The 19,009-nt window shown below is 36.7% G+C and overlaps 1 protein-coding gene across 3 annotated transcripts in view; it reads right to left on the bottom strand.

The window, feature by feature from the left end:
- OXCT1 (3-oxoacid CoA-transferase 1) overlaps nt 1–19,009 on the bottom strand; it is a gene marked incomplete at its 3' end in the record, with an annotated part of 125,471 nt that overhangs the window by 27,901 nt on the left and 78,561 nt on the right. Inside the window, exon 14 of one of the 3 annotated variants that reach the window (XM_080803961.1) lies at nt 1,930–2,074. The exons of the other annotated variants lie outside the window; for them this stretch is intronic. Coding sequence (XP_080660087.1) covers nt 2,003–2,074 — 72 coding nt within the window. Of the gene's footprint in view, nt 1–1,929; nt 2,075–19,009 lie in introns of those variants that run through there. 3 annotated transcript variants of the gene reach the window in all.

Raw genomic sequence — 19,009 nt, 5'->3', positions numbered from 1 at the left:
CAGGAGAAAAACTCTGTTATTCTTAGCTCTGTTTCAAAGCTATAATTTCAGTTTTCATAGAGTCAATTCATAATTCTGCCAAGATGAAAACAGACATCAAAGAACCTGGCCAAGGGACTTCACCTTGTTTTATCAAACCTCCTACAGAAGACATCGATGGAAAGAGCTCGAGCAAGTGCTCCAGGATACATATAAGGGGATTTGTTTTTATTTAAAATGATTAAGGATTATTACATATGAATAAGTAATATTTAATTGAATTTATTAAATACAACTAAGTACTGGAGTTTCTGGTCTTGTAAATTATCCAGAAACAGAATAAGCATAATACTTAAAAAGCAAGGGTAAGTTATCTTCTACATTAACAACCTCTTCCTTCCCTTGGATCACAGACAGAAATGTATTAGAATCACAGGAAATTGCCACGTATGACCATATGTGACCTACAAACACAGGAATTTCATATGGTCCGTTCAAACTCATGTTCTAAGAATGAGAAAACAGATTCCATTTACTATCACACAGAATTTATCAAAGGCTGATATTATATTTAGGAGTTCCCTAGATAATCACAACGTGTTATGTAAAAATACAAATTAAAAGGTAACAATCATTTTTATTTGTCTACGTGTATAAATGATAAAATATATCAATTTCTTCAACAACTCATTCACATGGAATAAAAAATTATTACTACTTCTTTTCAGAACTAGAAAATAGTTGTTTTCAGAAATTTTATTTTCTGATTCCTAAAATGGGACATGGGTTGGTTGGGATGGAGGGAGAGGTCTGAGAACAAGACCCATGGGCTGAAACACAGTTGCTCCATCACCTTTTTCCTCTGTCTGCAAGCTATAAGGCACACAGTACCAGAATTACTGCAATTATGCCGCCATCTCTGACATCTGGACAGAATTCCCAGAGAGAGACACAGGGACCAAAAGAACAGTATTAAGGAATACATGGAAATCATTACCAGCATTTTTAATCCACAGCAGAAAAGATTTTAAAAATAATGTAAAAGATCATTTAAAAGTTGAAAACAAGACAAAAAAAATATCGCTTCCAAGAAATTCTGAGAGTATGCTATGTATATTAAGTGTGGGTGCCCTATTAAGCAAGTGTTAGAGGGTTAGATGCAAGGACATGAGACTGCTTTGACTCCACACTTAATAAGTACTCTGTTTCTTCCCAAGATGTCCTCCAGAGTCACCTGATGACCCAGTTTAATGACTGCCCCATACCTCCTGGGAGTTAACAGCTATAAACATTCATGTCAAACTGATAACCCTTTAGTCATTACTGAAGAGTCTTTTTTTTCCTCCTGTGCCAAGTTCCGATCTGTAACATGTTGACCTGATGACTCTGACATAAGAAGAAAACTCCCACCTCTGGTAGGAAAGCATACCCTATCTTCAGGACTAGGAAAACCATGGGCAACATCATTCCACAGAGATTCAGATCCTGGGGCCAGTATGTGGTCTGACCCCAAGAGGGAGAAGCACACCATCTTTCTGAGAATAACCCACCCTGAGAACAGAGAAAGCTAGAGAGCTATGTCACCGTGTGTGTGTTGAGGGGGTAGGGAGCCCTAACATCACAGGGACCAGAAATCAAAAGCACAATTTTTCCTTTGAGGACTCTGGAACTGAAAGTGTATAAGAGCCAAAATGGCTCCTCCTAAAACTGGGGAGAATAAGGTGGAAACCAAGAACTTTTCCAAACACTAAAATAGGTGGAGAAAATTACTTCAGGGAATTTGCCATGAATTTAATATTTTTGGAAGATCTATAACAAGGGATATTAAGGGAGCATAAATTAATCTCTACCTTCTTATCTTTTCAAGAGCCAGCTCTTGGGTGACCAAAAAGAGAGAGAGAGAGAAAGAAAGAAGAGACAGATGATGCTGGGAAAAAAATGAAAAGTGAAGTGTCTTTAAAGATTTATTTATTTAGGGGCACCTGGGTGGCTCAGTGGGTTAAGCCTCTGCCTTCAGCTCAGATCATGATCTCAGGGTCCTGGGATCGAGCCCCATATCGGGTTCTCTGCTCACCAGGGAGTCTGCTTGTGATTTCTGTCAAATAAATAAATGAAATAAATAAAATAAATCTCTGTCAAATAAATAAATAAGTAAAATCTTTAAAAAAAAAAAAAGATTTATTTATTTATTTATTTATTTTTAAGAGAGAGACAGAGGGAGAAAGATAGCTCAGAGGGGAGGGGCAGCGGGAGACAGAGAATCTCAAGCAGGCTCCACACCCAGCACAGAACCCGACATGGGGCTTGATCCTACAACCTTGAAATCATGACCTGAGTCAAAATCAAGAGTTGGACAATTAACCAATTGAGCCACCCAGGCACCCCAAGTGAAGTGTCTTTAAAGACAAGTAACAAGAAAAAAAAATAAATTTGGGGGGGGAAGATCTTGGTAATGTAGAAATTAAAATACTGAGAATGGAATAAAAAAGTAAAAATATTCTTTTGAAGTAAAATACAAAGAAAGATTAAAAGTAGAAATATAGAGAAACAAATACACTTTAACTCATTTCCTAATACACTAGGGTTTTAACCCCCTAAATTTCACAAGTTTCTGATCTTGATGTTCTGATACTTTACCTCTAACTTCTATACTACTAGAGATGGGTATCACATACATGACAAAATAGTATTAAAAGCCAATGTGTGAGTAAAAAAACTTGATTATTTCAAAAAAAATCTAAAAAAAAAAATGGGGCGCTTGGGTGGCTCAGTGGATTAAGCCTCTGCCTTCGGCTCAGGTCATGATCTTAGGGTCCTGGGATTGAGCCCCACATCCGGATCTCTGCCCAGTGGGGAGCCAGCTCCCCGCACCACCCCGCCTACCTCTCTGCCTACTTGTGATCTCTGTCTGTCAAGTAAATAAATAAAAAATCTTTAAAAAACCCCCAAACTTGATTATTTCAGATATATGTTATATGGAGCCTAAGTTGAAGGGTGTTTTAAATCTAGTACATCCTCTGAGATGAGTAGCCACAGTTACAGTAAGAAAGGAGAATTTTATTGCTTTTATTGTTAACAACACCTGGTGGGCGGACATGATTTCATTCACATTCACCTAGAACTCATGCATGACAAATACACAGAGCTGGGGTATACTTGCTAGAAATTATTTTTATTCCCAAGAATGCTGTGTTTAGGTCCAGTATTTCAAAGGAAACAGTCTCTTGATAATCACTCTGACACAAAGCTGTCCAGGGAAGAGTTATTTTTTTCCTCTAACCACAGGAAAGTTCTTTATTATTCAAAGCTGTGTGACTGTGGGTTAGTACAAGCGTATTTTATATTACTATACTTTGCACATTTGTATTTTTTACATATTGAAGGTACAAGTCAACCCTGCATCGAACAAGTCTACTGGAGCCATTTTTCCAACAGTATTTGCTCGGCTCATGTCTGTGTTATATTTTGGTAATTCTGGTGACAAACTTTTCTGTTCTTGTTATGGTGATCTGTAATCTTTGACTTTACTACTGTTTTGGGGTGCCATCAGTCATACCCACATATGATAACGACCTTAATTAATGTTGTGGGTGTTCTGACTGTTCCACCAACTGGCTACTCTGTCATCTCTCTCCCTCTTTTCAGGTCTCTCTATTTCCTGAGACACAACAATATTGAAATGAAGACAATTGATAATTCCACAATGGCCTCTAAGTGATCAAGTGAAAGAAAGCTTTCTAAATCAAAAGCTAGAAATGATTAAGCTTAGTGAGCAAAGTACACTGAAAGCTGAGACAGGCCCAAAGCTAGGCCTCTTGTGCCAGTCTGCCAAGCTGTGAACCCAAAGGAAAAGTTCGTGAAGGAAGTTAAAAGTGCTAGTCCAGTGAACAGACAAATCATAGAAAGTAAAACACCTTACTGCTGATGTGGAGAAAGTCTGAGTGGTCTGGATAAAAGGTCAAACCAGCCACAACAATCCTCTTCAGCTAAAGCCTAATCCAGAACAAGGCCCCATCTCTATTCAATTCTATGAAGGCTGGGAGAGATGATGAACTTGCAGGAGAAAAGTCTGACGCTAACAGAGGCTGGTTCATGAGGTTTAAGGGAAGAAGCCAGTTTTATAATGTAAAGTGCAAGGGGAAGCAGCAAGTGCTGATGCAGAAGGTGCATCAACCCCGAACTAGCTGCAGAAAAATAATGGAGATGACTTTACTGAACAGGTTTTCAATGCACATGAAACAGCCTTCTGTTGAAAGATGCCATCTAGGACTCTCATAGCTAGAGAGAAGAAGTCAATGAGTGGCTTTACAGCTCCACAGGACAGACAGACTCTCTTAGGGAATAACATTGCTGCTGAACTTACTTAATTTTTTAAAATTATGCTGTGTTAGTCACCATACAGTACATCATTAGTCTTTGGTGTAGTGTTCCATGATTCATTGTTTATGTATGATACCCAGTGCTCCATGCAATATGTGCCCTCCTTAAACGGGCTAAACCTTCCCCCCACCCCCTCCCCTCTAAAACCCTCCGTTTGTTTCTCAGGGTCCATAGTCTCTCATGGTTTGTCTCCCCCTCTGATTTTCCTCCCTTGATTTTTCCCTTCCTTCTCCTAATGTCCTCCAAGCTATTCCTATTTACCATTCCAAAAAGCCTAGGGCCCTTAAGAATTACGCTAAATCTACTCTGTGCTCTATAAATGGACACAGCCTGGATGATAGTCCCTCTGTTCACAGTATGTTTTACTAAATATTTTAAGCCTACTGTTGAGACCTACAACACACACACACACACACACACACACACACACACACACACACACAGGTTCCTTTCAAAATACTACTGCTCATTGACAATGCACTTGGTCACCCAGGAATTCTGATGAAAATGTATAACAAGACTGGGGGACATTCTACAGGACATCTGACCAATACTTCTCAAAACTGTCAAAGTCATGAAAAACATGGAAAGACAGAAACTGCCACAAAGAAGTCTTTTTCTCAGAAGAAATGGTCTTCTCCCAGAGAAGACTAGGGAGGTATGACAATTAAATATAATGTGGTATCCTGAATTGGATCTTGGAAAAGAAAGAGTACATTAATGGAAAAATTGATATTAATAGTAACATACCTGAAAGACTTTTACACCGAAAATTGTAAAACATTGATGAAACAAATTAGATACCAAAAAAATGGAAAGACATTCCATGTTCATGAATTGGAAGACCTAATATTGTTTTAATGTCCATATTACCCAAAGTGATCTACAGACTCAAAGCAATGCTTACCAAAATACCAATGGCATTTTTTTTCAAAAATAGAAAAAAAAATCCTAAAATTATATGGAAGCACTAAAAACCCCAATAGTCAAAACAATCTTGAGAAAGAAGAACAAAGCTGTATTTGTTTTCCTGAAATCACTCCCTGATTTCAGAACCTATTACAAAGCTACAGTAATTAAAACAATTATGATATTGGCATAAAAACAAAAAGTAATGGAACAGAACAGAGAGCCCCAAATAAATCCAGCCATGTACAGCCAACCAATCTTCAGCATGAGTGCCAAGAATACACAATGGGGAGAGGTAGTCTCTTCAACAAATGGTGTTGGAAAAACTGGATTATCCACATGGGAAAGAGTAAAGTTGGAATCCTATAGGAGTAACAAATGCGAACAAAAGCAAAAGTATACAAGTTGAACTACCTAAAACTAGAAAGCTTCTGCATAGCAAAGGAAACAATAAAACAAAAAAGCAACCTAAGGAATGGGGGGAAATATTTGCAAACTATACATCTAATTAGGGGCTAAGCCCAAAATACATAAGAACTCTTACAATAGCAAAAAACCAAATAGCTCAACCAAAAAATGGGCAAAGGACTTGGATATTTCTCCAAAGACATACAAATGGTTAACAGTTGAATGAAAGGATGTTCCATATCACTAATCTCAAAAAAAAAAAAAAAAAAGTTGCAACTTAAAACCACAATGAAGTATCACCTCATACCTATTATCCAAACAAACAAATAAACCCAAAAGGTAAGTACTGACAAGGATGTGAGGAAATTAGAACCCTTGTACACTACTGGTGGGAATGTAAAATGGTACAGCTGCTCACAAAAAACAGTACGGTAGTTTCCCTCAAAATTAAAAATAAACCAACCATGTGAGGCAGCAATCCCACTCTTGGGTATATATCCAGAAAAACTGAAATCAGGATATCAAAGAGATGGCCTGCACTCCCAAGTTCACTGAAGCATTATTCACAATAGCCAAGATATAAAACAGCCTAAATGTCCACGGACAAATGAACGGATAGAGACAAGGTGGTGTATACGTGCAATAGAATATTATTCAGCCTTTAAAAAGAAGAAATCCTGCCATATGCTACAACATGGATAAACCTAGAAGACATTATACTAAATAAAATAAGCAAGTCACAGAAAAAATACTGCATGATTCCATTTACACGAAGTATCTAAATAATCAAACTTACAGTAGCAGAGAGTAGAACCATGGCTGCCAGGGGCTAGGGGAGAGCGGGAAACACAGAGCTATTCAATGAGTATAACATTTCAGTTATACAAGACGAATAAATTCTAGAGATCTGCTGTACAACACTGTGCCTACAGCTATAACACAGTATTGTGCACCTAAAAATTATATTCTATTGTGCACCTAAAAATTATACTGTTTTGTGCACCTGAAAATTGAAGAGGGTAGATCTAATGTTGTCTTCTTATTACAATTAAAAAAAAAGAGACCAACACCCCACCCCCACTCCCAAAATAGTAATACAGCAATGTGTGTCTCTTACTTTTGACAAATGTACCGGGCTAATAGAAGACTATAATAATGAGGGAAATTGGGTGAGGGAATATGAAAACTCTTTGTGCTAGCTCAGAAACTTTTCTAAAAATCTAGTTATTCCAAAATATAGTTTATGTCTTTAAAAATCTCAGTATGTGGCATGTTCCTGTGGTTTTTGTTTTTTCACCAAAATCAAAACAAAACGGAGATTAGTTCTCCAATTTCCCTCTGTGAGGGCCTCTCCTAATAACTCTTCCAGCTTATTGCTAAAAACCTCTGTAAATTCTAACTCCCTAAAAACAAGTAAATTTATGACTGTTAAATTAATCTGTGCTTTCTTTTTGGTTACAATGTTCTCTTGTCATAAGTAAACTTCATTTCTTTGCAGGACCCACCATTTACCAACGCAGAGTACGCTACCAAAACTACAAGTTAGTAGCTGGATAAAGAATAAGATAGTTCTGAAACCACCTATGTGGGTTTTTGTTGTTGTTACTGTTTTTATTTTATTTTTTCTTCTTACCTTTTGACCCTCCTCACCTATTTCTCATAGCCCTATCACCCACCTCTGGCGACCACCAAACTGTTCTCTGCATCTATGACTTTGCTTTTTGTTTTCTTTTTCTATTCCACATATAAGAAAGATCATATAGTATCTTTTTCTGACATTTCATTCAGCATAATGCTCTCAGGGTCCACCCGAGTTATCACAAACAGCAAGATTTCATATTATACGGCTGAATAATATTCCATTATAGATATACCACCATTTCTTTATCCATTCATCCATCAATGGACACTTAGGCTGTTTCTGTATCTTGGCCATTGTAAACCAAGCTGCAATGAACACGGGGGTGCATATATGTCTTTGAGTTAGTGTTCTTGTTTTCTTCAGATAAATACCCAAAAAGAGATTTGTTCATTCATACGGTAGTTCCATTTTTAATTTTTTGATGAACCTCCTTAACTGTCTCCCACAGTGGCTGCACCAGTTTGCATTCTCACTAACGGTGCACAAGGACTCGCTTTGTTGCAAATCTCTCCAACACTTGTTACTTCTTGTCCTTTTGACAAGCCATACTAACAAGTATGAGGCAGTATCTCACTGTGGTTTTGATTTGAATTTCCCTGATGATTACTAATGTTGAGCATCTTTTCACATGTGTGTTGACCATCTGGATGTCTTCTTTGGAAAAATATCTATTCAGAACTTCTGTCCATTTTTAATTTTTTAAATTTTTTTGAAGATTTTATTTATTTACTTGAGAGAGGGAGACAGAGATGGCAATAGAGAGCACAAGCTTAGAGGCAAGGGAGGAGGAGACGCAGACTCCCCACTGAGCAGGGAGCCCGACACGGAGCTTAATCCTGGACCCTGGGATTATGAAATGAGCCAAAGGCAGATGCTTAACCATCTGAGCAACCCAGGTGCCCCTCTTCTGCTCATTTTTAATCTTTTTTCTTTTTTTTTTCTTTTTGCTATTGAGTTATAGAGGTTCTTTATATATTTTGGATATTAACCCCTTATGGAATATATAATTTGAAAGTATTTTTTCTGATTTGGTAGACCGCCTTTTCATTTTGTTGATAGTTCCCCTTGCTGTGTTTTATTTTTCCCAACAAACTCTACTATCCAAGTTACTGTTATTTTGATTAGCTTGTCCTAATGATAGCTTAGTTTCTGAGAAAGTATTTAAAAAAAAATCAAACATGGTAATGAGAACCTTTATATAAAACCATGTTCTGAAGCCAGATTATTACAAATTTGTAAAAACTAAGAATATAGACTGCACCTTTGTTCTATGACATATAAAACACCATTTTTTAAAAAGATTTTATTTATTTGTTTGACAGAGATCACAAGTAGGCAGAGAAGCAGGCAGAAAGAGGGAGAAACAGGCTCCCTGCTGAGCAGAGAGCCCGATGTGGGGCTCAATCCCAGGACCCTGAGATCATGACCTGAGCCGAAGGCAGAAGCTTAATCCTCTGAGCCACCCAGGCACCCTTGAAATCCCATTTTTATTTTCTGCTTTTGCTACTTCATTTTTCTTGTTATGGTTTACTTTTTCCATACTGAGCACTTTTTTTTTTAAAGATTTATTTATTTGACAGACAGAGATCACAAGTAGGCAGAGAGAGATAGAGAGAGGAAGAAGCAGGCTCCCTGGTAAGCAGAGAGCCCGATGCGGGGCTCGATCCCAGGACCCTGGGATCATGACCTGAGCCGAAGGCAGAGGCTTTAACCCACTGAGCCACCCAGGTGCCCTGAGCACCTTTTAATAAACACAATTCCATGAACATAATTTCTCATTACCTAAATAGACTTGCAGAAAGTAGATATAATTCAAGCTTTCTTTTACAAAAAGATAAAAATTGACAAGAAAAATTTAAGTACATTATTTGAAGTTAAAGAACAAGTCAGAAAAAGAATTGGATAAAGTCTTTCCCTAGTTTCAAGAAAGAGGTAATTGAATCCCCATAGAAGATGGTTCCTATTTTAAAATATTCATTATATTGAATTTATTGCACTATTTTTCTTTCTTACTATTCCTAATCTGTTGGGTGATGTTAACAGATTTAGTTAAGAAGCACAAAGAAAGCCAGGAGATGCCCTATGTAGCTTCAGTCTAAACAACTTTTAAAAAGACAGATCCTTTAGGACCTAAATCATAGTAACAACTCTTCAATCAGAAATTTCTTATTCAATATTGTTAACGTTAACTGTTGTAACTCTAATCTAGAAATATGCAAAACACATAATGAATGGCTAAAAAAACATGTCAGGTCTCATGTTCCTAAATTAAAGTGTATGAGTCTCCGTCAAAGGACTCTGTGCCAGGCCTTCATGCAAAACATATTTACTTTTTATGCACGATTGTAAGAAAATTAATAATGTTTTCCACTCAAAAAAATTTTTTTAGAAATTGGTACTTACATAGCTTAATTTGGATGATCTGAAAAAATGATATATATGGAATATCTTATTCTTAATAGTTCTGTTTAAATAAAGTATTATTATAAATATTCTAATGATCTAATTGAGTTAACAAGTAAAAAGATGAGCAATGCTGAATTTACTGGTATAATAAAGTTCAAAAATGCTATCTTTTACTAAGGAAAATTTAACTATATTGGCTGAGCGGGGTCGGGGGAGGGGAGGAAAAAGAAAGCTAAATGTAAAATGCTGATGATTTTGCCTGGCATTCTATTTTGATAGTGAAGGTCTAGAAAGAGGACAAGATGTGATATGGGAAACTGATACTCACTCAATCTCAACTCCATATGCCTCTAATAATGTAAATTTACCAAGATAACTCTAGGGTTGAAAGATTTGTTAGATCTTATGACCCCCAAATAGAAGCCAACTGTCTGTCTGGTTCTTAACAGCATAGCCATGATCGGATCTGACACTGTTCCTATGGGTCTCTTTAATACACATAACAGTGCTAATATGATCAAATGCTGGAAGTCTTTCTAAAAAATTATGGAATCAAAAATGAAATCAGGGGCACCTGGGTGGCTCAGTGGGTTAAAGCCTCTGCTTTCAGCTCAGGTCATGATCCCAGGGTCCTGGGATCGAGCCCCGCATCGGGCTCTCTGCTCAGTGGGGAGCCTGCTTCCTCCTCTCTCTCTGCCTGCCTCTCTGCCTACTTGGGATCTCTGTCAAATAAATAAATAAAATCTTTAAAAAAAAATGAAATCAAAACGAATTAAAAATTACCTAAGAAACGAATAACTGTAAGAACTTTCTAAGTTTATAGAATACAATTTAAAATTATGGAGAGCCCTAAATGTTTTTATAATTAAAAGAGAAAGCTTAAAAATAAGCATTCAATATATAAATCTATAACTAGTATAATATTAAATAGAAGATAAATAAGAAAAATAAGATTAATAAATTATTTCTAAAAAATTTTTTATTTATCTTTTTGAGAGACAGAGTATGCAGGCAGAAGCAAGGGGAGAGGCAGAAGGAGAAGAAAAAGGAGACCTCCCTCACTGAGCAGGGAGCCCAACATGGGGTGGGAGGGGAGCTGGGGTATGATCCCAAGACCCTTAGATCATGACCTAACCACTTAACCAACTGAGTCACACCTAGGTGCCCCAAATAACATATTTCTTAAAGTACACATGATTTACTTTAAAATAGGCAAATTTCTTACAAGCCTAATTAAAAGAGAGGAGAGAGTATTAACACTTACAGAATTTGGAATAAAAAGCAGATAATAGTAGCAGTTTTTGAGGACACTAAAGAAGTTAAACAAGAACACTGCATATTGTTCTGGACAAATAAATGTAAAAATCCAAAAGAAATGAATGCTTTCTAGCAAAATAAAAATACACAAAACTGCTATAAGAAAGGTCACAAAAGTTGAGGTGACCAATAAGCATAAAAATATCTTACAGACTGTTAAAAATTGATCATTTTATAAAAAAGTAGTAACATCTATCAATATCTACCAACTTAAATAACAACATTAACAAATTAAAGGTGAACTGTGTGATTAAATCAGTAGTTAAAAACACATTAAGTGAGGGGCAACAGGGTGGCTCAGTCAGTTAAGTGGCTACCTTCAGGTCATGATCCTGGGGTCCTGGGATCCAGCACAGGCTTGGGCTTCCGAGTCAGTGGGTCTGCTTCTCCCTCTGCTCCACTTGCCCCCCACCGGCCCCCGCTCCCAACTCATACTCTCTGGCTCTCTCTCTCAAATAAATAAAATCTTTAAAAAAAAAATACACACTGAATAAATTTCAACAGCCATTCACTTTTAAAACTATAAACAAAAGGAAAAAAAACTATAAACAAAAGGAAACTTCTAAAACAATATAAAGGACATTCTATTAAAAATACAATCGGCAAGCCTAATATTAAAAGTTAAAATTCTAAATGAATTCTTATCAAAATCGAGAAAATCCTTAAATACTACTACTTACTCATATTGTTTTGGATATTCTGTTATGTAAAGAAAATAAAAGTGACATGCCTTTTAGAAAAGAGGATTCCTTTTTTTTTTTTTTTAAAGATTTTATTTATTTATTTGACAGAGAGAGACACAGCAAGGGAGAGAACACAAGCAGGGGGAGTTGAAGAGGGAGAAGTAGGCTTCCCACAGAGCAGTGGGCAGCGATCCCAGGACCCCAGGATCATGACCTGAGCTGAAGACAGATGCTTAATGACTGAGCCACCCAGGCACCCGAAAAGAAAGAATTCTTATTTATAGATAAAAACACTGTAGAATATTTAATTTTTAGAATTAGAATATTTAAGAGAATTCTAAAAAAACCATACTAGCTAATAAGAGGATTTTAAAATAAATAAAAGATAAATAAATGAATGAATTTAAAAGATAAATAGATAAGATAAATAGATAAAAAATAGATAAAAGATAAAAAGATAAATAAATGAACAAATGATAATTTATTTAATAAATGATAAATGAATAAATAATAAATGAATAAATAAAAGATAAATATACAAAACCAATAGTTTTCTTTTATATTAGCAAGAACACTTAGAAATTGAAATGAAATACCCAGCTTGAAACACTGGCAAAAACTGAAAAATAATTAGGAATAAATGTAATGAAGGACGTAAAATGAGACCTGAATAAATGACAAAATATACCATATCCCTGGACCAGAGACTAACTCTTGTAAACCTATTTGTTATCCCTAAATCAATATATTTAATGTCTAGGGCATAAAATGTTTTGCACAGTACCATCATTCACCCCTATTTTTACCATATTCACCACAGAAATTAAGTCTGCTCACCACTCTATCCAAAGTGGTTAATATACCTAATACAACAGCAACAAAAACAAAAAACAAACAAAACTCCTAATAAATTTGTTGAATAAAACCCAAGTCATTCACCATATCTTAAAAATAAAGAGCTAAGGTCTAGAAAGTTTAAGTAACTTCACAGAGACAGATAATTCAAAGTGTACCTGAAAGGAAAATGGAAGGTTCTGTGTATGGGGATGTTGCATTTCAAAAGCAAACTTTTCCTCATAATGGAAACAATATTCCTATCAGATTACATGATAGAAGGGATGAGATCCAGGATTAGCTTAGTTACTAACTAGTGTTGTGACCTGAGTCAGGTCACTTCATTTTTCTGGATTCAAGTTTTCCATCAATAAAATTAAAGTGCTGTATAGCTGGATGATATTAAAATTACATCCTTCACTCCTTACTGATGATTGTAAGCCACAGATCAGTGGCTTACAAAAGGAATCTTTGAGGGGTAAAACAAAAGCATTAAGGTATGAAATGATATATGCGCTATCTGGGGAGAAGGGGAAAGTGAACAGGAGTATAGATGAAACAAGATTGGCCATGAATGGATAAGTGTCTAAACTGAATATATGCATTTTACTATTCTACATTTGTATATATTTGACATTTTCTCTAATAAAACTTTTTCTTGTTAATAAATCAAAGTGTTGACCAAAAATTATCTCTAAACCAGAAAAGTAAAGTGAGAAGTAAAGATTTCATCAACTAGCAATGCCAAAATCCAGTTCTTTAACAAAATTTAGTCTTCAAGATTCATTAGCCTTTAGCAGCAGGGTCACACTGTCTTCAGCCCTTTAGTTTGATTCCCTGCTAAGTTACATCCACAGCAGCATTATTTATGAAATTATTAATAATGGTTTTCTAAGAGACCTCATCTAGCATTTGTTTCCTCCCTTTCTTTTAAGTGGGTTGTTGTTTAATGAGAAGGGGCTGCTGCAGTCATACAAATACATCACTAGCCAAAGGGATAATAATAGTTGAAAATATCAAACTCACTCATTGCTCATCCTCTCTATAAAGAGAAAGGGAAAGGAGGAAGGAGGAGGGGGAGGAAAGAGGAGGAGGAAGAGGAAAGGGAAGGAGGAGGAAGTATGAGAAGATGAAGAAGACGATGACCTAATTCACACTCCTTGCACAGAAGTCTGCCTTCTGACACCAGAGAAAATGGAGGGTATATAATCAAAGAAATTCTTACAATAGCTGCTGGGAGGCCAGGTAGCACAGGGCTTGGAATCAATCAGAAGTCTAGCTCACTTTTTTTCAGTCTCTGGTTTGAATATATGAGTTCCAGTACATAGTTGACATTCTTAGAATTAAGCAATTGTTCACAAACTTATCATATGCAACATAGCAAGGAGGAAAGTATTTCTTTTCCTCCAGAGCCCAAAAAAATCTCAGGTATCAATTAAAAGAAAAAATTTCTCTAAGATCAATGAAAATTGAGATTTCCAAAAAGAAAAATCTATTTCACATTCTCATGTCCTTTGCCTACTTAGAAGATTAACACTGGTGGGGACCTAGGCTGAGTGAGCTGACTTGCCAATAAATTTGCTATTATTTGTGTCTGATCTCAAATTTTTTTAACTTTTCTTTAGGATTCCCCTTTGTAATGATTCTCATATTTCCACAGTTATGTTTCAATGTTTCCCATTTAAGAAATATTAAAAGCTAAAATTATTTTTAAAATCCTGGTAGAAGCCTGAACTCTTTCAAAGAACTCTTCAATTGGTAAATTATAAAAAACAAAATAGTAAATAAAATGGGTAAGATACTTCATACATGAGATTTATGCTAGTTATATGTGATTAGGTAGTGAAGACTTTGGAATTTGAGCGTGAGAGCCCTAAAAAAATGATAAGATGCAGAAAAAAAGCACATGCAAATGGTGAATCCAGCACCTTTCAAAACCCTAAGTTGAACTAAGATCATATATACAGCCTGTATCCTTCCAATTGCAATAAGCTTTATCCCACACAAAGAAACAATAATTTCTTTATCAAGTTTATAGGAACGCTGTAAGAATATTTCTTTATTTTGCAGGTAGTTTTACTTCTATCATGAAAAGCATTAGTTACATACTTCCAAAAGAACGTGTGGTGGAATACAAAGTGCATAAGAGCAAAGGAAACTATGATTAAATCCCTATGTTGAAACTGGGTTACATATTGCAAACTTGAATGGTTAACTCTTGATCTGCCTCTTCATCTATAATAACAGGGATTCTATAACATTCTATACTAATTAAATGACAATACATATACAAATAAACGGTACCTGGCCAATGAATGTGCTTAATAGCTATTGGTTCCCTCCTTGTGAAAATTTAAGATTTATAATTTAGCTGTGGCTTTTAAACTTTTAATCATCGCTTTTGATCACTAACAAGCAGTATCCTCCAAGTAAAAGGAAAATTCCTTATAAAACAAATGTATCTAATATGTTAGTTATAAATATGCTTTTAGCCTAAAAAATACTGGATACAAATAATAAAACTAAGGATTAGTTTTCAACATGTTTTCCAGATAGTCACAGATAAAAAGCACTTCTGAATAACTAAATATAGTCTCCAACTAAAGAGCAATAATAAACAGCTTATGTTTCTAATAATTTTCATAAACACTAACTTGTCTTTTTAAAAATGTATGCTCATTTGTTAAATTGTTGTACAAGAAGGAATCATTCTTTGCTCTTGGAAATTTTGCAAGCATTAAATGGTCTCTAAATTGGCACAGGAAATAAAGGTCCATCCATTGGGTCTGAGCAGTTTGGGGGTTTTTTTTTGTTTTTTTTTTTCTGACACTCCCCCCTCTCTCCCCTTCCTTTTCCTCCTCTTCTCCCAACTCTTGCCAACTAGGGATCGGTCAGTTTTTATTTGCCAGTTAGAATAAACAGAGCATGGATAGGTTCTTCCATGGTCCTCTTTTCTGTCTAGGGCAGCTGGTAAACAGAATAGGCTGGGGGATTGCCCTGATGTAGAGAAACCATAGATGAACACACCCCTACATGTATTATGAAGGCTTAGCTGAATATGAGCTCAGAGGAAGACTTCACAGCAGCAAGGAAACCACGCCAGTAACCAGATGTTAAATCGGAACTTCTTTTATCTTGTTTTTCATGAATGTACGAGTATGATAGCTAGGAGATACCACTATGTGAGATAGATCTCAGAAGCTCAATTTACAGAGAAAATGGTCAAAAACAAATTCCAAGACCCAGGACGATTGGCAAAATCAGAGTCCAGCAGGCACAGAGGATTGTGTGTGAAGGACTTTGAAGAAAAGCGTGCTGTGGTCCTACTTCCTCCGCGCCAGCAACAAGGAGACGGGAAGTGTCTGCCTGCACCTAACTCAAATGACAGCACAGCCTGGATGACAACTCCAGAGCATCCTGCCTCCAGGAGAAGAGTCAGGAAACAACTGGGGCACAGGGCACCAGACTTCTACCTGAGAAAGCTGAAGTGACTGGGGGAAGTGGACAAGAAACGCGTGACATGAGTGCTTCCCAGATGTGGTCATAAGAAGACAAGCCTAAAGACGCTTTAACATTTTCTCAACAGGATGCTGAGGCAAATGAGAATTTCTGTGTGAAGCAGACCACAGGAAAACCGGGATCTGCAGGAGAAGCACCCGGCCATTGTTCTCCAGGACAGATGCTACAGAAGGGGCCCCAAAGGGGTTCTCCAAAGACCCCATACACAGAAAAGGGATCAGCTCATAGCACTACCAGCCATGTAAGAACTTTTCTGCCCTATTTCCTTGCCTTCTCATTCTCCTGAATTTTTACCCAGGTAGGTGCCAAATAGTGAACTGGGGAAGGAGGTCAAGGAAGAAAAAAGCAGACCACCACACAAAACCTTTCCCAAATGCAGGCAGCCAGGCTTGTCTCTAGCTGGGGAGTCAAAGGGAGAGGAGATGTGCCACTTTTAAACGTATGGTGAAACAATGTTCATTGTTTTGAACTGGACTCTTTAAGTCTTGAATCAAAACAGAGTTTGTGAATTAAAGTGACCCAGTGATAGTTATTATATCGTCAGAGAATGAGCTGAAATGTCATGCAGAAGGAGAACTTCCCTAACTAAAGTTAAAGACACCACAGGAGATAAAAATAGCTGTGTTTTTATTTCATCCCACATGTAGAGCTTGTTCAACATATTGGATACAGAAAACACACACGCACGCTTGTTACAGCTGGTCTGTTCAGACACATTCACTAACGCAGAGAACAATCACCATGAATGTGATCTTTAAAATGACCAAAGACAGCAGCACCCAACAATATTTGATAAGAGGTAATAGCTGCTAAAAGCTAAAAGGAAGGTGTCCAGAACAAAAGAGAAGAGGATTAAGTGAGGAGTAAGGCACTGCTGACCCGTTAAACAGTCCTAGATGACAGTTTTTAAAGAAATGCAAAATAATAGAACAGAAAAGATACCAGCACTGGTAACACAATGAAAACAGTTTGAGCGTGAATTGGGATAATTCTTCTGGGAAGTAATTCATTATGTGTCAAAAACCCTAAAAAACTCCGTATTATTTGTATGGAGGACAAGGGTAGATGGAGAAGAGAAGGGAGTTGAGGGAAATTGGAAGGGGAGGTGAACCATGAGAGACTATGGACTCTGAAAAACAAACTGAGGGTTTTGAAGGGGTGGGGGGTGGGAGGTTGGGGGAACCAGGTGCTGGGTATTAGGGAGGGCACCGAGTGCATGGAGCACTGGGTGTGGTGAAAAAACAATGAATACTGTTACGCTGAAAAGAAATAAAAAATTAAAAAAAAATAAACCTAAAAAACTGACCAACATATTCTACTTTTAGGAATTTATACTAAGAAAATCATCTAAGAACTATATGAAGACAAAAGTTCAAAAATATTATTAATGGTATTAATACAGGAGAGAGTAGTTTTCAGATTAGAAAACAGGCAGTACAGGACTGTGATCTCTGAGAGAAGGAAAACCAATGAGGTAGGCCTACAAATGGCCCAGCCTACTGATCAGAAAGAGGAACCCAGTGCAGGGAGGGGAACCCAAGTGGGACCCAGTAACCCTGCTGGGTTCAGAGAGACCTAGTCAACTAGAATTTGACTAGAAATCGCAAAATACCAAAACAGGTTGCTATACAGAGAGAGAGCTCACAAGATTTGCAAAGGATTCACTTCAAGTCTTTGGCAGAGTACTGATGTGTGTATATATGAAAAGAAATTATTCAAGGCCTGGAAAAGAAGCAACAGGAAGTATTAACGAAAATAATATCCAGAATTCACTCAGGTGTGGGAACAATTCATATTCCTACTAGCCAGAAGGGAAAGGCCTCATAATACGTGGGGCATCAGGTAAAGTGCTCAAAAGGAAATCATATTAGTAGTGGTGTTAACTGCACTGAAACTAAAAGCTTCTCTCAACTAACCTTAGAGCAAAGTTGAAAAGCAAATATTGAAAGAATCAACCTGAGTGACATCTATAAGACTTGCAGTGTAAGAAACATCAAAGGAGGTCCTTCAAGCAGAAGGACAATAACATCAGATGGCAATCTGGATCAATGTAAAGGAGAAGTGTAGGAAAGAGCAAACATGCTGGGCAATAGATAACTTTTATATACAAATTATACTATATAATAAAAATATACAAAACATACTTTTTTTCTTATTTTCAATCTTTTTTTTTAAAGACTTCATTTATTTGACAGACAGAGATCACAAGTAGGCAGAGCAGCAGGCAGAGAGAGAGGGGGAAGCAGGCTCCCCACCGAGCAGAGAGCCCGATGCGGGGCTCGATCCCAGGACCCTGAGATCATGACCTGAGCCGAAGGCAGAGGCTTAATTAACCCACTGAGCCACCCAGGTGCCCCTATTTTCAATCTCTTTAAAAGACAGTTGAATGCTTAGGACAAAAATATCAAAGTATCATGGGGTTTAAAACAAATGCAGAATAAAATGTATGACCAACAGCAGCAAACAGGATAAGGGCAGGGAACAGAAGTTTACAGTGGGATGGTTCTTACATTATATGTAAAGTGGTATGGTATTACTTGGACTGTGATCAGTAAAAGGTATGTATTATAAACCCTTGAGGAACCACTGGAAAAAAAAATAAGAAAATAAGTCAATAGTGAAGATAAAATGGAACCATAAAAAATGCTTAACTGACCCAAAAGAAAATAGAGGGGAAAAAAACAAACTCAGCTAGGCAAATGGCAAAAAAATCATATGCTGATAGATTTAAGCCCACATGTTGATAATCACATAAATGTAAATGGCATAAACCTCCAATTAAAGGTCAGAGATAAAACTAGATAAAAGATCAAGACCTAACTATATATTAACTATACAGCTCAATTAAATATAATGACATTAATAGGTTGCAGGTAGAAGAATGGAAAAAAAAATACCCACGCAGAGTGACTATATTAATATCAGACAGTAG

The sequence above is a fragment of the Martes martes genome, assembly GCF_963455335.1.
Source record: "Martes martes genome assembly, chromosome: 5".
NCBI lineage: Eukaryota > Metazoa > Chordata > Mammalia > Carnivora > Mustelidae > Martes > Martes martes.
Note: the sequence above shows the minus strand (reverse complement) of the source record. Positions and strands in the feature narration are given on the sequence as shown.